The sequence below is a fragment of the Manis pentadactyla genome, chromosome 10 (genome assembly GCF_030020395.1).
Source record: "Manis pentadactyla isolate mManPen7 chromosome 10, mManPen7.hap1, whole genome shotgun sequence".
Classification (NCBI taxonomy): Eukaryota; Metazoa; Chordata; class Mammalia; order Pholidota; family Manidae; genus Manis; species Manis pentadactyla.
Genome location: NC_080028.1, coordinates 36,044,215 through 36,071,645, shown reverse-complemented (window position 1 = coordinate 36,071,645; position 27,431 = coordinate 36,044,215). Strand labels below are relative to the sequence as shown.

Sequence of the window (27,431 nt, the reverse complement as noted above, 5' to 3'; positions counted from 1 at the left end):
GTAACTTCCATTTGGAGACCTTCTCCCTAGAGAATCAACAGTGGTAAATCTCAGCAGCCCCATCCCAACTTGCACAATCTGTGTCTGCCTTCACATTCTGCCTCCATCTAGAACACTATGCTAGTTCATGCAGTTAGAAAAACTGGCTCCTCATCCCAGCACCGGCTTCCATACTTTCCCTCTCAGGCTTTTCTTAATATAATCCTCACCTTTCCTAAGGAGCCCCATTTCTACCTCTAGCTCAGTTGTTCCTTTCTGTTCAGATCTGGAGTCCTGTCTCCTTCCTGCTCTTATCCCTACCAGTTCTAGGCTGAGAACCAACCTCTCTGGCAGAGGCTTTCCATCTTTAACTGTGGCCTGGAATAAGAAATACATTATACTTGGCAACCCAGTATACATACCCATGTAAGTGAAATACGTGTTCCCATACAACAAATGCGCTTGCTGAGTGGAAATCACAATCGTTTCTACCCCACTGTTTTCAGTTATTTTCCAGTGCTGATCATTAGAGCCAACTGTCTTTTGTAATGAATGAGCCTTGGCTCACGTCTGAAATCTCCGTTCAGTGGGGCCGGTGTTTCTATACCCTAGGTTTGGAGAGCTTTGGCCTTGAGTGGGTGCCGCCTGAGGGCGGACCCCAGTTTCGGGCCTTCCCTGAACAGGCCCAGGAGGTAGCTGGAGCCCCCCAAGTCCCTCGCGCCCCTCGCCGCAGCTCGGAGCTGCACCCCGGGGCTGAGCTTGGGGTGGACCTAGGAACGGGCCTCGCGGCGGGCTCAGGGTGGTCGCTGTGCGGACCGGGTCGGCTGTTCGGGCCCGGGGGCCTCGGGGTGGGCCTGGGGCGGCCGCGGGAGGAGCAGCGCGGGGCGCGAAGGGCGAGGCCCGCCGGCCGGCGCCGGATGCGAGGCATGCCGGGACCGCACTTCCTCCTCGGGGGCCTGCAGAAACCACAGGGCGCTGGGCCAGGGCTGGCGCCCGGGGAGCCGGCAGGATGGCTGAGGGCAAGGCGGGCGGCGCCGCCGGCCTCTTCGCCAAGCAGGTGCAGAAGAAGTTCAGCAGGGCCCAGGAGAAGGTAGGCGGGGGGCCTCGCCGCCTGCCTGTGCCTCGGCCTGCGAGGAGCTGAGGCCCGGGGCCGGACGCGGCAGGAGGGGCGTCCGGGAGGCCGGGGCTGAAGAGAGGGGCCCGGGACTGGATTTCCATTAAAACGGGCAGATTTGAGAGAGACGGAGAACATCACCAGATCTCGGGCAGGAATACGGGATGCTGAGGAGACTAGAGTCTCTCTCAGGAGCCTTAACGCTCAGGCTGCCCCAGAAAAGGTGAAAGGACCTAACATTGGCGATAGCCATGTTGCAGTTTTTGTCCCAGCAATCCAGAGAGGACGGTATTTTACGATGATGAAATTGAGGTTCAAAGAGGGCAATCTCCCCAAAGCCGTAAGATAGCAACGACCAGCTGCGCTGTCCGTGACCCCACCGGTTAGCTTAGACCCGGAGCCCCCGGGGCCAGATAGCTCTGCCTCGCCTCCCCGTGCCTAGCCCTGCCTGGGCTGCGAGTGCTGTTTGATGTGATGAAAGCTGTGACCGGTATCAGCTTCCTGTCCCCCCCTTGGGCTCTGGAGAGCACTCCGCCCAGGGTGAGGAAGGCCTGTCTCTTTACAGTGTCCGTGGCGCCCCTGCTCCAGCACCAGCGTGTAGGGAGGCTGCATCTGTAACTAGCCTGTGAAGATTGTGTGGACACTTCTCTACACATTTTCATGGCATTCTTGTTTTTACCTGTGCACAGGATTTTCTTTGCTTCTAACCTGAAAGTCTCCCCTCCACCTATCAACACTCTGGTAGATGATATGGTATGGTAAGATAAATAAGCCAGACGAAAAATGGGAGGGAGAGATAAGAAGGACCTGAGATAGAATTTTGGTTTTCTAAGGGTTCATAGTTTTAGAAGCATTTGGATGAATATCACATACTTAAAACTGAAATATTCCTATAATCTTCTAAAAATGGAATACTGCCTTGCAACCTGGGAAGGATTAAAGGCAACCAGCAGTCTCAAGTGGGATTATCAACATAGAACTGATGGAATGTAGATGTGGTTCCTATCTTTAAAAGGCTCACAAAGGAAGAGAACAGAAAAATATATGTTTTTTTTTTCTCTTTGTGTGAGTATGCCAGGGTCACGTGAAAGAGCAGAGGAAAAGGAAAATATTGTGTGTGACAAGGTTTTACTACACCTTGATCATGGTTTCAGTCTCTCCAAAGTCTGTCTCCTTAAATATCTGTTAGAGATTGGAGCCTATGGAAAGGTCTAGTTAGAAGTGGTGTGGAGGTACCAGAGGAGAGAAGACTCGCTTACACTATGGGTTAGAAAAACAGGGAAACCCAAAGACAAAAACTCATGGATAATAGTTATTTTTAAAAGACAAAGCAATTGATTTTACCTCACTTTCACCTTCTATTCTCATCCAGCTATCATCAACCCTATGCCCTTACTTTTGGATTTCTCTCCTTTTCTAAGCATGGACTCTGAAGCCTTAGGTAAATAATGTCCCGGCTTCAGATTCTACATCTGTAAAATGAGAGAGTTAAATGTTCAGTGATTTAGAAACTCAACATGGTAAGGACACCAAACTGAGAAGGGGAGAGGGCTTTTTGAACCTCAGAGGCAAATTCTTCCAGAGAAAGAATTCGCACCCACGTACACCCTGTTCTGAACCCTGAGAAGGCAGAGAGAGAAGCAAACTCAGATGTGCCTCCCAGGTTGATGCAGAAAACGAGGAGATACTCTGAACCCAGAATTAGACACAAGGGCAAGCAGATGTTCAACATGGAGCAGTCCAGCTGGCACCCTAGAGGTAACTGGCACCCTAGAGGTATCAAATGCTGCCTGGGTAAAGTGCAAATGGCCTGGGATATGGGGAGGAGCTCAGCTCAGCCTGCCAGAGTCCTGGAGTCTTGGGAAGCTGTTGAAGGCAAATAACTATTGAAGGCAGAAAAAAAGGGAGAAAGTTACAGCCAAAATGAAGGACTCCCTGGGACACTTTGCAATTTTTCCATAAGCAGTTGGTTGTAATATGCAATAACTAAGGTGTCAAATAGTAAATATGTCAAATATAAAGTGCCTCTTACGGATGAGGCACAGATGTAAGGAAGACATGCTCGTTCCCTTTATGGAGCCAACATTGTCATGATAAGATAATTTGAACCCTTTAAGCATGCTACTAGTATCCCAATTTTAGAAATGAGGAAACAAGGCTCTGCAGTGATTGGCAAGTGGCAGAATTATTACTGAAACCCAGGTGTCCTGCCTTTGGATCCCAACCGCAGGCTGCTGTCTTTATAAGGTTCCTGATAACCTGCTTTGACATCTGTGCCTCCCCATTTCCTGCTGTGCCTGGCCACTTCCTGCTGATCTTCTCTCAGGAGCAAAGCTAGGACTGGAAACTCCTTTTGTCCAGGCCTCCTCTGAAAAGCTAGGAGTGAAGGTCTGGTGGCTGTTAAACACAATGGAGATGAAGCATTTGTCTTGTTTCATTTTTCAGTTCCCACCCAGACTCAACATGAGACTGAATTCAAGCTGGCTTTATTGTATTTTTACAGTATGACACATCTTCATATTTCAAACTAATGCTTTCACCATCTGTTTTTGATTTCTCTGTGGCAAATCTCAGACACACACCACCCCCCAACCACCACCAGAAAGGGCATTGTTTACCATTCCTCTGTTGGTCTTTTCCTCCTTTTAACTATTACTTAACTTGTATCCCAGAGGATTCAATCAACAATATTTACAGGAAAACTTTTCTGTCCAGGATACTGGGCTAGACCCAGGAGAGAACTTAGAGATGAGAAAGAGGCATTCTTGCCTGCCAGAAGCTTACAATCTAGCAAAAGCAAAACAAAGTAAATTAAGTGACCTGAGAAAATCTGCACATCTGTGGGAATTCAGAGGACAGAAAGACTGAGGAGAGTTGGGAAGGATTTGTAGTGGAGACTGAATTTGAGATAGGAATTACAGTTGATTAGTAGTTCCTTAGGCAAGTGGTGAGAGAACATTCCAGTTGAGGAATGCCAGCATGAAAAGGCATGGAGTCTGGAAATCCTTGTAGGTACAACAGTGAGAGTGCTGCTCAGCTGGTGCACAGGGAATGGTGGGAGAAAAGACTGGAAAGCATATTAGGACCATACTAAGGAGAGCCTACTTTAGGTTATACCTTGAAAATAAGGATTTCTTACATAACAACAATATTCTTATCACACCTAAGAGAAAACTTTAACAACATTCTGTAATATCTAATACCCAGGCCCTACTCAAATTACCCCAATTGAGAGAATTAACTAAAATGTAATAAATGATTATGGGGAAACGTCAAGGTGAGAAACTATAGCTGCCAAATATGTCTAGTGATTTTTTTTAAAACTATATCCTCTCACCCCAATCTACACAAAAAAATTAAAATAGATCAATGAACACTGGAATATTCTTCACCTATTTCACCAAGTGTTAAAATTTGCCACATTTATTTTCTCTCTTGTCTCTCAGCGACTAGGCTGGGCAAACTGGGGCAGAAGTCACAGAGCAGGACTTTAGGGATTGGCATTACATAGGCTCTCATTAGGAAGGGATCCAAAGGTAGAACTTAGCAATTCTTTCAACAAACATCTGTGGAGCATTTGTACAGCCTCTTCCCTCAAGGAACTCTAGTTGAGGAAGAACATCTACATTATAGCATAAGTACCCTGACACATGGCTCTGTTGCTTATGGCAACAAGTGATTTTGGGCCCAGGACACTGGGTTATGTTTTCAGGGTTGATAATACTCATTTTTTCAGATTCAGAAGCAAAGGTGGGAGTGTTTCCTCAGCACACACACTCCCACACCTCCAAACCTTCTTGCTTTGAGCCTGTTGGGGATTGGGTATATGGGTCTGCTCCAGGGTGAGCCACACTGACTCTAGACTGAGTTGACTCCTCTATCCTTTCAGGGCCTTCCACCTAAGAAGAACCAAGCCCTGCGCGAAGGAAGGGAGGGGTAGCAGGAAGGAAGTGAGAGCTGCATTTACCACTAAACAAGGTGTTTTTGCAACTTTCTGGTAGAGGCCTGTGTTTTGTTCAGTGGAGAGGGTGGAGCCAGGGAAGATGGCTGACTCTGCACACCCAGTGGCAGGTGTTAAATGAGGTGCAGTTAGAGACACAAATATATATGACTAAACTGAAAAGGAAATAAAGACAGGTATTTATAGGGAAAGGAGTGGAACTAGACATAAAGATAGTAGAATTGTACTGAGTACTTGCCCCTTAGGGCTACACTGAGAAGCAATTTACACGTATAATAATCATGTAATTATCCCAACAACTTCAGGACATACTATTATCTTAATGGTGAAAAGGGAGTTCTGTAAACTGAGTTTAATGATTTGCTCAAAGTCTTACAACCAGTAAGTGGAAAGGCCAACATGGGGGCATAGATCTTTCTGACACCAGAGACCTTGACCTTAACCACTATAGAGAGAACTCCAAAAGTAAGAGATGCTAATGTCAGAATTAAGAATGGAGACACTTGGGTCAGAGTCTTCTCACTGAGCCTTCCTCACTCCCAAGACTTTGGCACTCTTGCATGCTATTCAAAGCCCTTCACAATGAGACCCCAATCTTGCTTTCTAGCTTCCTTACCCACCGTTCTCCATAGCACTCCCTAAACCAGCCGTGCTGAACAATCTCATGGTTGTGAGAATATGGATACACCCCCATAACTTGGCTGACGCTGTCTTTGCCTGGAATCCTCTTTCCATCATCACCCTTCACACTCCACTCCAGTCTAGCAAAATCTTAATTCCAGGCCCACCCAGTGGTCCCCTCCTGTGTAAATCTCACTCTCCTTCCATTTGCTGGATACTGAAAAATCGAGATGAGTAAGGTAAGTACCCAATTCTCAAGGAGCTCACAGTTTAGGAGAGATAAATAAATACAGACAATGAAACATTAATAGAAGTGTAAATAAGGTACAGAAGTTGCAAGTGCTTAGGATGGAGTGATTAACTCAGTTAATGGGATGAAGTAGATGTGATTAAGGGTCCCAAAGGATATGGAGTATGAATTGGGTTTTTTAGATAGTTGCCTAACAGACAAGGTGGGGAGGAACATTCCAGAAAGAGGGAACAGCATCTACAACAAGCAACATTATGGCTTACTTAGGAAACTTACTAGAGAAGGAGACCTACAAGAAAGAGTAATAATGAGAGTTGAGGCTTAATGAAGGATCAAATCATTGAGACCTATATGCATGCTAGAGTTTGAATTATAATTTTATAGATACATAATGAGCATTTAATAAATTGTTGAGCTAATGGAGAATCATTAGACGGTTTTAAACTGTCTGATAGCAGCATGATAGGTCTATTGCAGCAGGCCAAGTGAGAAACACTGAGGGCCTGGTCTAAAGCTATGGCAGTGAGATTAGAAAGTACGGGATGGTTCCAGAGATGGATATTGTGAGGGATTTGATGAAGGAGGCAGAGAAGTAGTTGAAGGCAATTCCTGAGGTTCTAACTTAGGCCTGGGAGTTGGTGGTACCTCCCTGCAAAATGAGGTCTCCATGTAGAAGAACCAGGCTTTCTTAATTGTTTATAGTGAGTGTCCCCTTTTTCATTTCCATGTCCTTTGCATTAGCATTTCCATGTCCTTTACATTAGCACTGAGACCAGTATGATGGTTGGCTGTTAGGTTCCCAGTGGAAAGGGAGACAGACTTGGATAAATATTCAGACATTGAAGGTTAAATATCCCACTAAACCATAAGTTTCAGTGATATTTAAAATCAAACGTTAATCATTTGGTATTTTAAAATTCATTCTAGCTGAGTTTCAAATGCATTATATCAGGGCTTTTCAAAGTTTTCCCCAAGGGCCCTCATAAGAAAAGAGTTTCCTTACTCACCTCTCTAACCTCATCTATCTAGAGGAATCTGTGGCTATGGTTGGAAGAAAGTCTCTTCAGTGAAAAATGTCTTCAAGACTTATGTTTTATATTTAAAAGCCATGAACTTCTTACATTCTTTTTAATCCTCATTTTAATATAACACTACCCCTTCCTTCCCCCAAAAAACCCATAGTAATTCACAATGTATTTTGGGCTTTACATATGCCCCCTAGCATATTGTTGCATACCCCTAGAAGTACCCCAATTTGAGTAAAGCCACAAAACACGATTGTTTTTCCAGCAAAATGCTTTATTTCTAATTCTATTAGGCTGATAGGAGTACAGCCCTTTAGTTGCACCTGAAACTCTGAAAGAAGATGCAGTCATCAGAGGCGAACAGATGAGAGAGTCTAGACTAACCTTATGGACCTTTCCGACTTACATCCCCAGGTACTGCAGAAGTTGGGGAAAACTGTGGAAACCAAAGATGAACGGTTTGAACAAAGTGCCAACAACTTCTACCATCAACAGGTAAGTGTTCCCCAAGAGGGTGGGAAATGAAAGCTTGGAAAAAGAAAGAGACATGAGGGCTGAGCAGCAGAATACAGGTTCTGCAAACCAGCAAGTATCCCCACTGGCCCTGGCCCTGAAGGAGTAAGGGCCACAGGGAGACCTGCTGCCTGTCCTTCCCCTGGGAACCAGAGAAACCTATCTTTCCTGTTCCAGCTGACCCTGGGGAACAGACCAGTGTTCTTTTCTCTTCGTGGTTCCCCAAGGGTACAGTGGCATCACTGGGTCCTTAGCAAATCAAAATGAGCCCCTGCCAGCATAGTTTTTGGCTTATTCACTCCCTGAGGGTGCATCTCTCTCCCATGCTGTGGCTCTTCTCATCTCATCTCAATAGTCCCGTATTTTCCTTGTTGCTTCTTTGTTCACTATGTCTACCTCACCTAAGCCCTTTATTCTAAAATAATACTTCCATCTTTCACTTGCTATTTGCACCAACAAACCTCCTATTCTCACTGTTCCTTCTATCTTCACTGGATATTATGGGTAAATTACATAGAAAATTAACGTTATGAAGTAGGTAACAGAGGTTTAACCTTCCATGGGATATTTGACTTTCTAACTCTATGTGTCAGGCACTATGCTCAGTGCTTTATACACATTATCTCATTCAATTCTTACATCAGTCTGGAGACTGAAATCCCCTCTTTATAATAGAAGAGAGTTGTTGTTAACTTAAATGAATATCTAGTTGCAGTGTAATTCTGACACTATTACTGCCCAGAGTTAGGGCAGATTCCACCGGTTAAGGGCATAATGCCCCACTAGATGGCTTCACTTCAGACAGCACCTGAAGCTCCAGAGCTCCCAGGCCACCTGCACTCCTGACAAACTGGCTACAAATTTAAGGGTTCCCACTAGTTGCTCAGCTTCGATAATCTGCTAGAATGACGCATAGAACTCAGGAAAGTACTATACTTAAAATTATAATTTTTATGAGAGATACAAATCAGGGCCAGGCAAATGAAGAGACACATAGACTGAAGTCTGGGAGGGTCCCACACATGAAGCTTCTGTGTTCTCAAGACATGTCATCTTCCCGGCACACTGATGTAGGATTACCAACCAGGGAAGCTCACCCAAACTTTTATTGTGATTTCATTACATAGTGAATCATTAGCCCCTGATTGAATTTAATCTCTAGTTGCCTTCCTCTTCCTTTCCCTGGAGGTCAGGCAGATGTTACCTGTCTCAAAGCACCAACCCTCTAATCACATGATTTATTTTTATAGCCTGACCAGCCACTCTGCTTAGTCATTTGTTTACCATAAACTCAGGTCCAATACGAGAGGCATACTATGAATAAGAAAGACATGCCTATCACCTAGGAAATCCCAAGATTTAGAGTTACTTCCCTGGGACCAGTGGCAAAGACCAGATAAATTCTTTATTGTACAATATCAGTTAATTGAATTATGTGGAGAATAATTATTTAAAATTATATTAAAAGGGTATTAGCTATTAGCTTATTCAGTAATTATGTATCAGAATCATTTGGGAAACATTTTTAGATGAAAGGACTCTGGTAATAGGGCTTAGGAATCTATACTTCTAAACTTGTTCTAATGGAAGACTTCAAATATATACAAAGATAGAAAAACTTGTATAATGAATCCACAGGTACTCATCACCCAACTTCAATAATTTATCAACTCATGGAATCTTGTCTCATTTATGTCTCTATCTATTTTCCCCCATTCTTGATTATTATGAAGCAGATTCTAGATAGCACATCATTTTATCCATAAAAATTTCATCATCAGTCTCTGGAGATAAGGACTTTCAAAAAAAACATAACCACAAACATTATCATACCTTTATGGTTAGGACACATGGTGTGGGGGATCACGGGGAGAACAGTGTAGCACAGAGAAGGCAAATAGTGGATCTGTGGCATCTTGCTGCATGGATGGACAGTGACTGCCTTGGGGTATGGGTAGGGACTTGATAATATGGGTAAATGTAGTAACCACATTGTTACCATAAGAGTGTATATCAATAATACCTTAACAAAAAATTAAAAAAAAACAAAAAACATTATTATACCTAAAAATATTTTTCTATAAAACATTTACTCATTACAACAAATCAGAAAGTACATCAAGAAAAAGATGAAAAACAATGGTTTCACACCCACCATGCTTCAACCACTGTTGTTTTATCCTTACAATTACTTTGCTGTCTGTGTGTATGATCTGTAAATATATTCACAATAAATAAATAATGAGGTTTACAAAAGTAAAAGATTATTCCATCTATACAGTTTTATTACTTGCCTCTTTTACTTAACTATATAATATAAACATCTTTTCAGATATTCAAGTTAAATGTCCCACTAAAATAGAAGTTTCATTGCTATCTAAAAAATTAGAAGTATCTTCTTAATATGATAAAATATTCAGCCAATGTTCACACTTCCCTAATAGGTCATGATTTTTTCCTTTACAGTTTAAATCAGCAACTTGTTGACATATTTAAATCTCTTTGATTTAAAGTTAAATCTCTTAATCTATAGGTTTCTAAACCCTCCCTTTTTTTCAGTTTATTTGTTAATGTTACTAGGTAATTTTCCTGCAGTTTCCTATAGTCTAAATTTTGCTGATTGAGTCTCCATGATATTGTTTAACATGTTCCTCTGTGTCTTATATTTGCTGTAAATTAATATTTAGAATTAGAAGCTTGATGAGATTCGGATTTTTGTTTTTATTTGTTTGGGAGGCAAGAATACTTGTTATTATTATAGGTGTTAACATTCTTCCATTTGAAAGCATGGAATATCTGGTTGTCTCCTTTCTTTGTGTGATATTAGCAGCCATAAGTAATCATTAACTACAGAATCCGTGTTTCATATTAAGCTTTGTAGGTAATTATGATGTAGCAGTCTGGGAACAGCATTTGGCAACTACTGATCTAGTCCAACTCTTTTGAGGGGAAATAGGATCTTTTGGGAGGGAAGTAATTTAATCAAGGTAACACAGCATAAGAGTTGCAGAGCTAAGATTCAGACTTAAACGCTGTACCTTCTCCCCTGTACGTCACCCACAGAGGCCTCCCTGTGCCTCTTCTCAATTCTAGTTACTGTTCTTCCAATGCCAGTATGAAAAGGCAGAGATCAATAAATGGACACCCACCTTGAAAGGTTTCTGACTCTTGGCTCATTCTGTCCTCAGCCCTTTCTTTCCCTCTGCCTTATAGGATGGATCTACAACAAGTGATACGTGGGTAGAAGTGATACATGGGTAGAAAGGGTAAGAGATAAAGGAGCACCATCAAGAAGACTAGGAGGAGCAGATGGGACAGTCCCCTCAGAAATCTCTGTGCAAGTCCACCAACTAAATGTCACTCTAGGGGGAAATATATTTGAGAAATGAAATGGAGTTAGATTAGGGATAAGGAAAAACTTTTCTCTTGAGAAAAATAATACATCTATAGTAACTGGTGTTTGAATATGGCCAGGAAAGTTCATTTAACACATTTCATGGGTGCCTGCTGAGTGCTGGGTACTACGCTAGATGCTGGGCCTTCTGCACAGATAAGACAACACATCTGTCACAGTTTGAGGAGAAAGATAGTGACAGTACAGTCATGTCTGAGGCTGAGCCTGGGGTGGCTAAGAGAAACAAGGAGAAAGGACAAGGCCAAAGAGATTGAAAATGAAGTAATCCAGAAGCCGGACCAGTTGGTCATGTGCCCTAACCTTCACCCACAATCAGCTTATAGGTAAACTTTTCATTAGTAAATAAACTTCACTCCCGTCCCACCCTGTTTTAAGGCCTTGCCAACAGCCTAGGTTCGTAATCAAATTTCCATAAGTAGTTTTCTTTGAGGGCTCTGCTTGGTTTCCCCTTTCCCTCCCTTCAAAACACATTATATAGGAAGAGTAATTTCCCTCAAGCAACATTTTAATCTCTTATTTCTGGCAGTGACAGCCACTTCCAATTCATTGCCTTTAAAGTCCAATCTAACAACTAGCTTCATCTTCCCCTTCTGGACCTCCATTAGATTAAACACTTTAAGCACTTGTTCAGTTGGTCATGCTGGCATTTGTGTTTGTGTTTCTCTGAGTCCATTTTTCTCCAGCAAGTAAAGAGCTTTCTTCTCCATCCTCAGTACCCCAGTCTTTAAGGACACAGCTCTGTCTGCCTGAGTGCTTAGGACACACTTCCAGAGTGAGAGGTTCATTAACTGAGGGCTCGGACTGTTTGTATGAGGGATGGAAAGACTAACAGACTCTTTATGGTGCTGACAAGAATTTGGCAAGGATTCAGGCAGAAATGATACAGTCATAAGATTTATAGCTAGAAATGTCCAAACTGGCACTGATAGGTGAGGAAACGGGAGCCAGAGAAGTGGAAGAACTTGCTAGTTGCAGGTGGAGACATGTTTTTGACTCCCAGATAATTGGGAACCTAAGACTGTGAGAGTCACATCTGTCAGGAAACAAGAAAGATGCTGGGATTATTCAGCCTGGAAACATTTCAGGAGAGGACAGGCAGGTCAGAGAAATAAAATGACGCCCAGTGCTCTCCTACCACCACAGCCCCCACTATCACCATCACGTGCACACTCACACTTCATCCTTCAGAGGAAAGAGCAAGAACGTACAAGAACTTTGTCCAGGAGCCTCGACTCTAAAACACAGAAATGGACTTGGGCTTTTGTGAGGTGCAGTGGTGGGCAGAAGGCATTCGCATTTTTATGAACTGGGGTATAGGTAATACTCCCTAGTTTTGAACAGTGTACATATATCCTGCTTAATCATACATGGAAGCCTTGATTACTGATCTTATTTTTCAAGCCATATAATATCCAATGGGGTAAAAAATTAAAATTTTCATTTGTAGAAATTACGTAAGATAGTCGAACAGCTTTTGTTACTCAAATATATATTTTGGAGAACAAATCTTCGTGTTGAAATAAAACATTGAGTCCATATTGTTTCTTTCAAGAAGGAAATTGAAATCTTCATAAAATTTTATAATTTTCAAAACTCTTTAAAAAATCTTGCTTATCACATTTTCAAAACTCTCAGACTTTTACCTACCTACCATATCCAAGTTTAAAAGATATTATGTGCATTTAACTCTTTAGACAACTTAACAGTTTTTTCTATGAATGAAAAAGCAGGGAGGAAGTGAGGAATCCTTCCTGGTAAATGCTGACTGAACTCTCTATCACACTATTGAAAGTGCTTTACAAGGTCACCAGTGACCTCTAATTACCTAGTCCAGTGACTTACCAATTCTTCCTGCATTCTAACCTCTCTGTTACATCTGACCCTTCCTTGGTCATTTTCTGATGCCCTCTTGATCCTCACTTTCTATGACACACTATACAATCCCAGTTCTTCTCCTCCCTCTCTGTGCCTGAGACTCCCTTGAGACTACCTGTGTCTTCATGTCCCTTGAGCCCTGGCATTCAGCCCCTTGAGAAGGACTTTTAAAATGAGGTGTGGTCAAGAGTTTGGACTGGCTTATAGGTGAGCTCTGAAGGCAAAAAAACGGATGAAATAATTAGTCTAGTTTTCTCTGTTTATTTGACCAAGTAGACCTAGATTTTCTGCTGCCAAAATTCAGTAATAATGACCTTTCCCTTTGAGCCATATGCATGGCACTGCAGAATGCCCTTGAAGTGGGTTGTACCTTTCAGTCCAGTCCCACACTCCTGAAGTCAGGCTCCAAAATGTCATGGTCTGGTCTCAAATTTCCTTTTCATCCAACTCCTAGAAACTGGAGTTCACACAGAGGAAAGAGACCAGAATGGGAAGGGGCTTTACACAACACCACAAGGAACAATCGAGAAAGCCTATGAAAGAGAAGACTTGGTGCAGGGCAGTGAAAGAAGTCTCCAAACATATGTACAAGAGAAATTAGACCTACTCTGAGTACAGAAGGCCAGCCTAAGACCAGTGGGCAAAAGTTCTAATAGGGCCATTTAAAATTGAAGCACAGCTGCAGCAAAAGGTCCTGAGCTTCTGGTGGCTGGAGGTATTTAAGAAGTAGAGGCTAAGTGAACATTTGTCAGTTATAACAAAAGTGGTTCATCTATTGGATTAATATTTGAACTTCCAAATCTAAATGATACCCTCCTCTCCTTCCTCTATTCTTCTCTTTTAGAAGAAGGAAACCTAATCTGCCCTTGGGAGTCCTAAACTAAAAAAATGAGAGTTCAGACACAGGAGCAAAGATAAAATCAGGTAGATAGATAGAACTACAGATGAGGACACTGGACTTGGGACAGGAGGAGAGTCAGTGATGAGGCTCCTTGGAGAAGTAATAAAGCAGGTGACTGATGGAGGGAAGGATAAAGTGGGGCAAGGCCGAGAGGGACATCAGGGGTGGAGAGGAATGGCGTGTGTGAGGGTGCAGAGAGAGAATAGGGCCTGGTGTCTGCAGAAGATGATAGCAGTTTATCTAACCAAAGAGGAAGTTGTTAGCCAGAGAGTTACATAGATAGTATCACACAGGACACTGAAATTGCAACAGAGGAACTTGGGTATAAGCTCTTGTTCACTGGAAGGAAGAATAAACAGAGGAAAGACATGCTGGAGCAATGGGAGCAATCTCCCAACTTAAAAATTGTCCCAAAAGAGACAACCTACAACTTCTTGGTAAAGACAATAGAGGTTAATTTACAGCATTTCCAAATGTCTGACGATATTCCAGTATTGATTTCTGCTTTTAACCTACTTTTCTACTTTTACCTTTGGCGCATCTTTCCAAATGTACCTCTTTAGTCACCAAAGGCACTTCTTCCTTTCAGGCTGAAGGCCACAAGCTATACAAGGACCTGAAGAACTTCCTCAGTGCAGTCAAAGGTGTGTATTGTGATACAGGAGAACCACAGGGGCATTTATGCAGCTACTAAGAGGTCTTGGGAATGGAAACAACAAAGCCATACTCAGACATTTAATCGCTTGCCTGCCCCTGACTCCTCGAACTTTGTGGGCCTAACAGAGTAACTTTTGCTATCCCAGCCCCATCCAGCTTCCCTCACTGATACTCCACACCATCTGAGTTTGTCCTTTGGAATTGGACCCACTGACTGCCTGCTACCCATATGACTGTACCAAACTACTTTTTGGGAAACTTTATGGTAGAACTGGGTTCTCTCCTTTCAGTGATGCATGAGAGTTCAAAGAGAGTGTCAGAAACCCTGCAGGAGATCTACAGCAGCGAGTGGGACGGTCATGAGGAGCTGAAGGCCATTGTAGGGGTAAGAGTGTGCTGGGTTGTATGCTCTTCAGCACTCAGTGCTGCCCTCACCTCCGCCTCATTGTAGCTTCTCTGTCCAAGCAAATAGGAAAACAACAGAGTCCTTTCACAGTGCTCATTTGTGTGGCTTCGGTCACAGGAGGTAGGAAGAAGCTGCAACTACAAAGGTAGAAAGTTTTCCCTCATCTATGGATTCCTGTTTTGGTCCCTTCTTATCCTCTTTAAAACCTTATAGAAGTTTTACCTATGTAAAAGTTGTTTTTGAAAACTAAATTCATGTAGTTATTTACTCCCAAACTTCCCTATCCTTCAAACTGTGGATCTAAGACTGACCGTCTATCTGTTCCTGGCCTTTACCCCTGCATGTATGTCCAGTCTCTCATAGGGCATTTCCTTGGGAAAAGGCTGCTTCTTCCTCTGACTCTTCCCCAGAATCCAACGTGACATTCTAAATACAGTGCTCCAAAAAGGAAGTTTGTTGCAGGAAGAATTTGGGTATTCCCTTGGTATGTGTTGTTTTTGAGAATGGAGCCCTCGCCACTCCTCTCTTCCTCTGTCCCACAGAATAATGATCTTCTTTGGGAAGACTATGAAGAGAAACTAGCTGACCAGGCTTTGAGGACCATGGACAACTATGTAGCCCAGTTCAACGAGATTAAGGTAATCAATTTATAGAATCCAGGATAGGTTATTGGGGGCCCATATAAATTGGAGAACATATTAGGTTGAATATTTTAAGTAGAGTCAGAACCCATGGTTGGGAATGAAGTGGGGTGGCCTAGGTGAAGGGTTAAAAGCTGAGGGTGAGACAAGAGGGTCAGGTGGGAAGGGTTAGAGGTAGTGTGAATGTTATGTTTAGACCTAGATTTCAGTAAACTAGATTTGGGCTGATTTTGAATTAGATCTGGGTCAGGGCAGCCCTTTTAGTTGTGAGGAACAGCTGATGGGAGTAAAGATGTTATGGAGAAGGGAAAACTTGGAGAGGTCATAATAATTATCTCGAAATACCTGTCTCTTTGGTAAAAGAGGAATTCCACGTGTTCTAAACTGTTCCAGAAAGCAGAATTATAATTCATTTATTCATTCACCTCATATTTATTAAACATCTATTGTCAGGTACTATGCTGATTTTCAATTAATAGGAAGAACTCAGAGGGAACCTAACTTAAGTTTCTCAGAGTTAAAGCTTTTCAAAAATGAAATAAAATGTACCATGAGGTGGTAAGTTGTCTATTCTCTGTTCAAGAAGAAGTCAAACTACTTCTTATCTTGGATATTATAGAAAAGCTTCATTTATTGAATGGGAAAGTGGACCAGATAATCTCTAGGATCCTTTGAGATTGAGAGAATGAGACAGGGGCCATTAACATAGTTTTGGTATAATTTGTACTGTGGATGGGATTGAGTGTCTTAGTGCTCATAATAATTTACTATTTTTATTATGCTTTAAGGTTTTCAAAGCACTTTATAGTCAACATTTGATCTTTTAAATAACACTATGGGGCAGATGAGGCTACTGGGGCTCCCAGAGAGATGTTCCTTGTCCTAGGTCACAAAGCTAGTCAATGGCAATATTGGGAGGAAGACCTAAAACTCCTGACTTTCAATTTAGTAGGATTCTCAAGGCCATTTCTCCTAGAGGCTGAACCAGCTTATGATGGGTTTATAGGAAATAGTGGAATATAGTGCAGGCCTCCATGTGCTCTGCAGGCTTGCCCTTTATCCCCCCACCAGAGAATTCCCAGTGTTTCCAGATAGTGAGGGAGATCCCTTGAGTATAAAACCGTTAGAAAGTGAAATTTGACAATAGCACCAAGTAATCTTGCTTCTCCATTTGATATTTCCTACATCCTGGCCACTGGAAAGTGAGTATCAAGGGGCTCTCTCTCTTGACTCTGGGTTAGGAAAGAATCGCCAAGCGGGGTCGGAAACTCGTTGACTATGACAGCGCCCGACACCATCTGGAGGCAGTGCAGAATGCCAAGAAGAAAGATGAGGCCAAAGCTGCCAAGGTAAAGTAAAAGGAGAAAAGCAAAAACCTTCCTCTGTCCCTTTCCCCATAATGGTGCAGGTGGATGGGCCAAACTGCGTTTAAGAAATGATAAATTCGACATCCAGTATCCTGAAGGAAAACCTGTTTCCTCTGACACCAGTGCTCTAAGGGTAGTCAGAGAGGGCATGGCTCTGGAGGAGAGGCATGACTGCAAGTAAGCCTAGTCCCTGGAACAATGCAGAAAATAAAGAAAGCAGCTTCTATTCTTGGGCTCAGGATTGAGGGGAATTGTCCTGTCTTTTTTACCATCTAGGCAGAGGAAGAGTTCCACAAAGCCCAGATTGTGTTTGAAGATATGAACCAGGAACTACTAGAGGAGCTTCCCGTTCTTTATAATAGGTAACAATTGAGATTCAGGAAGGGCTGGGCTGCTGGGGTAGTGGTAACTGGTAGCCCAAAGATGTCACCTCATGAAAAGAGTTATGGCCTAAGAATGGCCTGTAGTCTCAACCCTACTGCTAACTTGTGGCGTGATACTAGGCAGGCTACCTTATCTCTCAGGACCCTGGTTTCTTCATCTGCAAGCAGAGATAACCTTCATTGCCCTGCAAGCTTTTCTGGGTTTGAAGACAAGAGGCTTCTTGGATAGGAGTGATCTTGGCAAATAAAGTGCTGTTATCATGCATACCAGGAGTATCTGGTTTCTTGTTCAAGTGTTTTATGTAAACTACCTTGGTTCTGAACATCCAGATTCACATAGAAGACAAACCATAGGACGGCTACTTCCATTAATGAAGATATATTTCCTGCACAGTAGATAAAAGTGTTTCATATGTAAATTTTCCACAGTGGAAGGGGAATCTGAGTGGAAATTCTGTTCTACTTGTATCCCATTTTCACTGTATGAAATATGCCTTAATGCAATTATAGTTAGAATATTTTATATTGTCACTTAGTATTACTCTACCTATGATAGAGCCTTTTTAATAACCACATGTGTTCTAAAACATTAATTATATGATTCCTAATTTAAATAGAATTTAAGATTAATACAGTTTCTTTAAATGTAAACTTCCCCAATTCATTTACAGAATTCCATTAATGTACATACGCATAGAATTGCAAGTACTGTATAATGAGAAAGACTAATTGTAATAATTATATGACCTGTACTTACATAGCACTTCAAAAAAATTCTTCAAAGCACTTTCATGTCCCCTTCAATACATAAAGAACCTGAATCAAGATGACTTCATGCAACTAGAGATCTGTTACACTTTGGTGTCAGCATGGGCTGAGAGCATCTCCTCTGGCCTTCTCATTTCTCATTCCTGAGAGTCAAGTGTGCTCCTGGCGGGGCTCTGATCCATCTAGATCCCACTGAGTCTGGAATGTAGGGTGCTTTTCTCTGAGGTGGCTGGCTATGGCTTAAGCTACTCCCTTGTATTTCAAAGACTTCCTTGACCAACCCTTAACTGTATTGTGTTTGTTGTTTGCCTCCTGATAGTCGCATTGGCTGTTATGTGACCATCTTCCAAAACATTTCAAACTTGAGAGACGTCTTCTACAGGGAGATGAGCAAGGTGAGAAACATCTGACCAATTTAGACACGTAGATGGGTTTGTCTAGTAAATATGAAAGTAGCCTTAATTTATATAATCTCATTAAATATCCATATTGGCCTCACAGACATTTTCCTTTTTGCTCATGATGACATAATAGTACTTGATGGACTGTGTTGAAGCACATATACACATCTCAGAGGGCCCTCTCTATCTCTATTAACAGCTGAATAATAGCACCCAAACTTGAGCTTCAAATGAATAAAGGAGGTTAGGCCTATGGAAAGAATAGCTGAAATGGGGAACCAAGTTATGAAATCTCTACCTTTTGTTGCTGGGGAGCAGAGAGGTCGGTTTCTCAGGTAGTTGGTCCTGCACAGGGCCACTCCTCTTCAGTGACAGCCAGCCACACAACATGAGTTCTGGGATTCCAAGACCTTTTGCTAGTACAGTATTAATAATCTTACACATTCACACATGTTCCTCTCCACAGTTTCTTTAGCTAAATTATGATTTGTCTAGTTAATACTGAAATGAGTTTTCATTCCCTGGATCACCTGAGAGAAGCCAGAACCTCAAATCAACATCAAACATCAAGGATCCAGTCTGATGGAAGACGCAGAATTTCAGACACAGATGGTCAAAGAGGTGGTGGCAGGACAGAACCCTAGACACTAGTGCAAAAGAGATGAAGGGGAATTTCATATTTAAGGGTGGGGAGGTTTTATTTGGGGGAGCTGTCTGAAAGAGGAGAGGGGATATGCCCGTCTCAGGTTCCCATCTAGCTACATATCCATTTCTCTTGCTGGCTTTAGCTGAACCACAGTCTCTACGAGGTGATGAGCAAACTGGAGAAGCAACATTCCAACAAAGTCTTTGTGGTGAAGGGACTGTCAAGGTGAGCAACTTCTGAATCTCTTTTCTGCTTGCTTGTCCCGTGTGTGAACATAATCAACACTCTCACCTCCAATCCCAAATCCTGACCTTCCCTTTGTATTTACATGCATGATATTGCTTGTTGTTTGAACTATGCCCCTGTGTAAATTCTTTTTCTATTTATAAAATATTTAAGTTATAACTAAAGGTATGATGAATATAACAAAGTCATATACTTAGCACAAAATTTAAGAAATCAACTAATACATATAATTGAAGCTCCCAATGTCTCTCCCCCAGTCACTTTCCCTTCCTGCCCCATCTCCCCACCAAAGATAGTCTTAAATTTAGTATTAATTGTCCCCATGCATTTTTTTACTTTTGTTATACACATATATGCACACACAGGAAATACTGTTTTGCATGTTTTTAAACTTTAAATGAATGGAATTGTACTGTATGTCTTCTACTGCAACTTCTTTTGTTCCCTTAGTATTGTTTGTGAGATTTATTTATCTTTGTTCCTACATGTTGCTCGTTCTGATGGATGCTATTTATGACTAGTGCAAAATTTACTTATCCATCCTTCTGCTAATGGACATTTGGGTTGTTTTCCAGTTTTTTGTTATTACAGATAATGTTGCAATGAACATGTTTTACATTTTTACTTGTGAATATTATCAAGAGTTTCTTTAGGGAATATACTAGGAGTGGAATTGCTGAGTCAGTCTTGTGCATTTGGGCTTCCTCAGCCTAGATGCTGCCATTGCCAAATGGCTTTCCAAAGTGATTATGCCCATTTACGACCTACCAGCAGTGAATGAAAACCCCCATTGTTCCAGAATGTTGGTACATGTGACATTGTCACAGTTCTTCATTTTCCATCTAATGGGTATGAAATGGAATTTTTTAGTTTTAATTCATGTCTCCATAATCGCTAGTTAGCTTGTACATCTTTTCACATTATTGGCCATTTAAGGTTCCTGTTCTGTGACTTTCCTCTTTACCTGTTTATCCTTCTTTCACATTTTTCATTTGGATCATTTATCCCTTAAAAAATTGATTTATATGAGGGTTTTGTTTTTGTTTTTATTGTTTTATATAGTCTTTATTTTAACCCTTAAATGATGCACATTGCAAATATCTTTTCTCAATCTGTATGGCTTGCTTTCCGACGTGTGTGTGTGTGGTGTCTAACACCTTCATACATTCTTTATGCTGGTAAGTGTAAGCAATTCTGGTCTCAAAGAGGTTGATCACTTTCCTATTCCAAAGCCTTTGCTTAGGAAGTTTTATTAAGTTCCTTCTGTGTATAAGGTTTTAAGCTAAGAACTAGGGATCTAAAGATAAAGGAGACTATCCTTTCCCTGAAGTGATTTATAAAAAGTTGGACAGAATGATTCTGTAACATCTTTCTACAATGACAGATAGTAACTGCAGTAGAGGGGATGAAAACTTAATAATATGGGTTACTGTTGAACCACTGTGTTATACATTTCAAACCAACATAAGATAGTGTACCAACAATAATATTTTTAAAAGTTGGAAAGATGGAAAATGTGCCTAAGGAGACAAGGAAGGATGTAAGCTTGCATATCTGAGTGCCTATGAGACTAGTAGGAACCCCAGAGAGGTAAGTAATTGCCAATGTGTAGATAGTCAAGGAAAGCTTTAAAGAGGCAGTAAAACTGAGTTTGGGTCTTGAAGGAAGAATAAGGCTCACATTTGTTGTTTGTTCTACTCATTTAGCATTTAGTTGCTGACTATTAAAAGGAATCACTAAGGGGCCAATGTATACTTCCTAGACAAATTCCCTTTGCTTCAACAACTCTGTATCTCTTTGTCCCATCATTGAAAGCCAGAGTTCTCTCTAATTGCCCATTCATCTGAAATCTACCTTCACTCATACCACGTCCCAGAACCTTGTAGGGAAATCTGGTCTTTTCTTGCTATATTCTGGGCCTTCTGAACCTACTGATGCCTAGAATGCTAATGCTAGGAAAAACCTTATGTTACTCAGCTTATCTCACATTAGGAACTCCCACAGGGCAGGAACTAAGTTTCTTTCTCCTATCCCTGTCTCTGATCCTTGTGCCCAGGGAACAGCACATGGTTGGTACCTGTCGAGTAAATGTTTGTGGATTGTTGGTGGACAGTACATGGGAAGCACCTAAGGAGATGAATGGAAGTCAAGTCGATGTTAGCTGTTAGAAGCACTCAACACAGTGTGCAGCGTGCTCAATAAGTGTTCCAGTCAGCTTTGCTTATTCACAGTAGTAATGCTCTATAAGGTCACCATGAGCACTGAGTGAGTACTGAACCACCGCTCCTAGGGGAAACACAGAGTTAAGTTCCTGTGGGCTTCTGGTCCCAACATTTTCATCAAATAATCAATACATAACCTTGTCTTGTATGTGTTTCTGTTTAAAGACACCTTATTTAATATACATTATTGTTTCATTAATGTTGAGCTCACAGCCCACAGCACTATAACACATGCCTGAATAAAGCTTATCTAACATACGTATTTTCTCTGTAAGGCACATCACAGTCTTTTTGCTCTTAGATAGCACTTTACACTTGGAGGCCATTTTAAACAGCAAATCACCAACAAAAAGCACACTATGAAAAACATGGCAAACACATTTACAGCATGGGAGCTGAGACAAGAAGGCAGAGGTTTGCCTTTTTAGACCTCAGCTGGGAAAGTTCATCAGGCACTAATATTCACAGCTTTTACATGCCTGTGAATGGCCGTGAAGGTTCAAGTATTGACTTGGGGGTTACAGTAAGTTTTAGGGAATTGTTCAATTTGCAAATACAGAATCCATGAGGATCAACTGTATATCACCCATGAACCTTTTCCCCATAGAAAATATTTTATTAATGTTTTGCTGCTTCTTTTCAGTCTCTTTATATTTTTTTTACATGATTGAGATCATGATATGGATACAATTTTATAGCCTTTTTTTCACTTCACTTTATAACATAGGCATTATTACAAATTATTCAGACTTTCTAATATCATTTTAAATTGATTGTTCTATTATTACATGCATGCATCATTACTTTTATTTTAGGTATTTAGGTTACTTCCAGTTTTTAGCTCTTCTGAATCCGAATGCCTTCCTTTTTTAGCAGCAGCAGGTGCTCTTTAGTCATCTCTTCCCCAGTTCGAACATCTACAGTCTCCAGCTCTCTTACCTCACCTACCAGTCCCTCTGCACCTACCAGTCCCTCTGCACCTTCCCTGAAGAATGAGGACTCCAGCTCAGCAAGTGAAGAAGAGCTGGCATCTGTTCCAGCCCAGGAAGAAGACAGCTCTGAGATTAAAGAGCCCTCCAAAGATGAGGCAACAGAGGAACAAGAGGCTGAAGCAAGCTCCTTGGAGGAGGAAGAGCCTCTGGCAGCCTGCAATGGCCTCACCCAGACCCAGCCCTCTCCCAGCACCGAGGGTGGTGAGCTGCAGGAGGAAGTTCTCCCTTGCTCTGCAGCTCCATCACCAGGCAGAGCCCTGATCCCTTCAGAGCAGCCCTCCTCTCCCCCAGAAGTAGTCCTCCGAACCCGTACCTCAAGTGAAGGATCTGAACAACCAAAGAAGAGAGCCTTTATCCAGAGGACCTCAGCACCACCTAATAGGCCTCCTCCACCCAGAGCCACTCCCAGCCCCAGGCCCTCCTCAGGGAACTTGCCCTCTAGCCCTACAGCCTCTGAACAGGGTTCTCCCACCAACCACAAGGCCTTCTTTGGGGCTGGGACTCCAAGTCCCAGGGCCTCCTTAGAAGCCTTTCCTGATCCACAGCCACCAGAGAAGCCAGTCAGAACTCCTGATACCAGAGAAAAGGAAAACACCGACAATCTGAACCCAGAAGAATTCTATGCTTCTCCTACCTTGATGATCTCTCAGGTGAGAGTAGATCTGGTCGAGTCTTTATTCCTTTTTATACCTCCAAGTAGGTCATCTTTACTATAGTCAGGATGCCCCACAGTTGGTAAGATTTCATGTCATTACATTACAGTCTCAAGGATACTCCTGGACACCTTTTTTGGTTCTGGGGATTGTTGCCCCTTCTTCATAGCAACTAATTTAGTGATCTGTACTCTTGGGGGAATTAACTTCTACAAAGAGCTTACTTCTAATATTATTATGAGCAAATTCTTACTAATTTATTTTGCTCCAAGTTCTGGGAGTTCCCAATATAAAGAACCTGTAACTGGCATCTTGATCTTTACCTTTTTTTAATGGAGGCAGAAAGGAGTATGTCAGTTCATCATACTGTGACTATGGTAAAGCAGACCCCAAGCAAAATGGCATCAGCAGATTTCCAAGGTGCATCCTCTCTGATGAGAACTCACAGAAGAAGGTAGAGCAAAAGAGATGGTCTTTTGAAAGGTAGAATATGGGTGAGAAAAGGAATGTGTTAACATAGAGACACAGACCCCCTGAGGGGCAACCAGTTTTATGAAGGGTCTGGAAACCAAGTCATATTCTACTCAGATTACATGGAAAGACTATCACATACAAAAGAGGTTTGACTTGTTCTGTGAGACTCCTAAGGGCAGAAGTAGACCCTCTGTTTAAAGATGTTTTAAATACATTTTAGATGTATACAAGAGGAATTTTCAGCAATTCTGTTAAAAAATGATATGGGAAAAATTTTTTAATATAGGGGAAAGGAGGCATTGGAGCTTCCAAAAACCAAAATGGGATGGGCCACCTTGAGAAGTAGTTCTCCTTACCTGGTGTTAATAGCTAAGGATATATGATCACCTGTCGGGTGCATTGTGGAGAGGATTATGGTGAGACATCTGACAAGGTTTGCTCACTCCCTCCAGTTACTTACTGAGCCCCTGTTATCTGCCAGGTACTTTTCTGGGAGGTGGGGTATTAACAGTGAACAAAATACAAAATTCTCTGCCTTCCTGCATCTTATATTCTAGTGAGGGTGGTGGTGGAGGAAGGGCCAGGAAGATAGACAAGAAACAGATTAAATTGGTAAAATTATAATTGAGGTAATGATAAAAGACACAGAGAAAATTTAAGTAGGGGAAGGCACAGAGAGTGGGGGCTGAATTGTGATTTTAAACAGAGTGGTCAGAAAAGATGACATTTGGGCAAGGAAAGAGGCCAGGGCATGAGCCATGTAGACATCTGAGAGTCAGTGAGATTTCTGGTACGTCTTAGATCATACCACCATAGTACTGCCTGTGCCTAACCGAAGGCTGGCCAGATGCCTTGGAAGCCTCCTGTTAGATGGGAGGGATTAACATGGACAAAGGGTACAAGGGAAGCATCTTGGCATGAAGGTGTGGGACTTTCTCCTACACTGTCCACTTTGATCCACAGGTTCTTTCAGAGTCTGGCAAGGAAAAGAAGACAGAAGACAAGGAAGAGAATAAGCTTATCTCAGCTGATTCCCCTGAGGTACTAAAATTTAAGTCATCAGTATTATTATACCCAGAGTCTTGATTCACATGAGGTCCTAAGAGAGCAAGAGATAAAACTTTCCCTTAGCTGGTTTCGAGTCTGAGGTGGCTCTGCCAGTTGGAGGAGATAGGCAAGGCGTGTGGGCAGTGAATAAGCACAGGGTAAATGTGGGATTTTGAGTAGGTAAAATATGGCCACTTCTCACTATTATGCACTGAAAGAGCAATTCAACAGTATAGAAAATCTAAAATTACTTTAAATTTTACTTTGTAATATATTATATAATTTTAGTATGGAGATAGGAATAGAGAGACCTCTGTTTGGCTCTGGTAAATAATCAAATTCTTAGAGTAATCTTACTGAAGCAGAGCTTACGGGGGCCAAAATGCTGTCTATTTTGAGGAACAGGGCAGTAACACTGTCCTCCTTGGGAAAGAGGTGCAGGATATAGCCTCCTTTCCCCTAAGGCTACCTCTTTATACTTGAGATTTATAGTTTCCTTACTCCCAGCCTCTCCTGTGGGATTGTTTGGTTGCCTGCTAAGGACATACTTTTCCTGAGAAATTGAGCAACTGGAGCATCTTAGATCCTAGCCTTCTGGCATCACCAGTCCTCAGAAGTCTATGTCCCACAAGATCTATTCACTTCCCTTGCAGATGCCTCATAAGTATATTTTCTCTCAAGCAGAATCATGGACATACCACATATAAAAATGGGTAAACAAAAGATAAGTGTGAGAACATGTTCTTGCTCAGCATCAATCAACTCAGAGAGAATGAAGGTTTTGATAACTTTTGGGGAGGGTATTACTACTGTTGAGGTAATTCATGACCTAGGAGCAGAGGAAGGAATAAAAAGAAGGGAAGTTTCCTTAGAGGAGAAATCACAGAATTTCAAGTGGCTGTCATACTGTTATAAATCGGTTCTATTTTTACAGAGTGAATTTTATAGTGCTTAATTAATTTGTTTTAAAAAAATCCATTCTAAACCTTAGACTTCCAAGGTCTTCTCCTGGCTTATCAGTTCCTAGACAGGGCTTTTCAGACCCTGGGTTCCTATCTCAGAACCTAGAACTTTTCCCAAAGAAACTATTATACCACTTGCCTCTCCTGCAAGGTTAGATCATGTAAATGTGAGAGCTGCAGTGCAGTCTTGAGGGGGGTTAGTCTAAAAGGAGTCAGCAGTGTTTCTGAGACCTTTCCTTATCCCCTCACAGAATCCCACACAAAATATATACAGATGCATGTCACACAGAGCACATGGTGTCTAATCATGGAAACAACGCTAGAGTCTAAAGACCTAGTTCCCTATCCCAGCAAGTCACTTTACCCTTTGAATCTTATGTTCTTGACTTGTGAAAGAGGATGACAGTGAAGCCCCTGATGCCTGCAGGTGGTAGTGGAACAGCATTTGCCCTTTGTGTGGTCTATGGTCCTTGCAAAGTTGTAAGGCACAAAAGACCCTTCTAAATTGAGAGGTTGGGGAAGTTGAGCTATCTCTCACTAGCAGAACTCTTCTTTTTATAGAGCCTAGGTCTTCAGCCTCAGAAAGTTTCAGAAGAGAACAATGTCACAGCACCTGAGCCTCGGGAAGAGGTAAGGAAGCCAGATACACAGAGAACAGGATGGGTGGTAAGATGGGGCATTGGGGGCGGATACAGGTTTGGCTATAGGTTGGGATTCTCTCTGGGGGGAAACCCAGCAGTGAACAATATTCTTAGGGCAAAGTCAAGCAGGTGGAGAGCCAGAGGAACCAAGAGTAAACTGGGACTGTGGTTTCTTTGTGCCCATTTCCCAACACTTAGCCTTGAACCTTGACCTCTTACCATGAACTTATTTAAAAAAGGAGTTAAAATATATAAAAGGCATACAAAAAAGGTAAATATACATATATAGATAAATGTATGTATGTATACATATATTCATATATATATACACACACATCAACATAGCAAAATAATTCAAAAGTATGTTAGTAACAGTGACGTAAAATGGAGCCAGGAATTAGGCAAGTACAAAAATGCATCCTATAAAATAAACTTAACAAAGGATGAACCACAAAATTGGAGCCAGACATTCTAACATCCAAGAAGAAAAACCCCTTATCTGTTTACTCAATTCACAATGCCCATTCCTTAGGAAAGTAATTCCTGTTACTAAAATGAAAAAGAAATTTCTCCTGTGAATCCTCATAAAGAGATGGCAAATGACATAGTGAACAATATCTGTAACAAGTCTTCACAATAATACCAACAACCAGCCTCACACTGCCTCTTTCAATAGAAGCCAGTGCATTACATGAAATATAATTCAATAGAAGCAAATTGAGTTTTCACCCTCTGGGAGTGGTTGGTCAGAGGACAGGTCAGCATCTAATGTAATCATGTTTACTTTCCAGATATCTACAATTGAAAGTGCACAACTCTGAAGGGGAACTACCAAGACCTCCCACCCCACACACATCCCCAGAGAAGCTCCTCGGCTAGAGGGTGTATAGGTCTTGAGATCCAGCATTCATTTCTAGGTTCTCAAGCATTATGAATGCTGGTGGTCTCTATGAAGACCTGGAATTAATGAAGGCTAAGGAGCAGACTTGGGGGAGGGAGGGAAGCAGACTTGGGAAGAGACTATCACACTCAGGGAATATTTAATTGAGGTTTTAGCACTGTTAGAATAATAAGACTTTAATATATTAATTAAAGTGGGGCTAAAATGACTAAAAAAACAAAAGCAACTGTAAACACAGACACATCCATGTGGAGACACATAACCACATATACTCAGAGAAGAGCCAACAGATCTTTGACTTACCACTCATTGGCAAGACTTGAAGTCAAAAGAACAGGTTTTTACATTGTTAAATAAAGTATTATTCTGA

The 27,431-nt window shown here is 41.8% G+C and overlaps 1 protein-coding gene across 2 annotated transcripts; it reads left to right on the top strand.

Moving 5' to 3' along the window:
* Positions 1 to 913: 913 nt before the first annotated feature.
* BIN2 (bridging integrator 2) lies at positions 914 to 27,431 on the top strand. 2 transcript variants are annotated; one of them, XM_036915110.2, is made up of 14 exons: positions 964 to 1,069; positions 4,983 to 5,071; positions 7,365 to 7,445; positions 14,244 to 14,298; positions 14,602 to 14,696; positions 15,260 to 15,355; positions 16,600 to 16,707; positions 17,002 to 17,087; positions 18,196 to 18,271; positions 19,066 to 19,148; positions 22,265 to 23,033; positions 24,474 to 24,551; positions 26,081 to 26,149; positions 26,952 to 27,431. In XM_036915110.2, exons 5-14 carry the CDS (start codon positions 14,604 to 14,606, stop codon positions 26,979 to 26,981), a joined length of 1,488 nt encoding a protein of 495 aa, XP_036771005.2. In that variant the 5' UTR covers positions 964 to 1,069; positions 4,983 to 5,071; positions 7,365 to 7,445; positions 14,244 to 14,298; positions 14,602 to 14,603; the 3' UTR covers positions 26,982 to 27,431. The 2 variants fall into 2 exon arrangements, with proteins under 2 accessions (XP_036771004.2, XP_036771005.2); XM_036915109.2 differs by lacking the exon at positions 4,983 to 5,071 and having other exon boundaries at positions 914 to 1,069.

Excerpts from the sequence above, each read along its gene's own strand:
- BIN2 (XM_036915109.2), top strand. The coding sequence starts at position 989 with ATGGCTGAGGGCAAGGCGGGCGGCGCCGCCGGCCTCTTCGCCAAGCAG. Across the intron at positions 1,070-7,364 it reads TCAGCAGGGCCCAGGAGAAG|GTACTGCAGAAGTTGGGGAA; the intron begins GTAGGCGGGGGG and ends TTACATCCCCAG. Across the intron at positions 23,034-24,473 it reads CTACCTTGATGATCTCTCAG|GTTCTTTCAGAGTCTGGCAA; the intron begins GTGAGAGTAGAT and ends TTTGATCCACAG.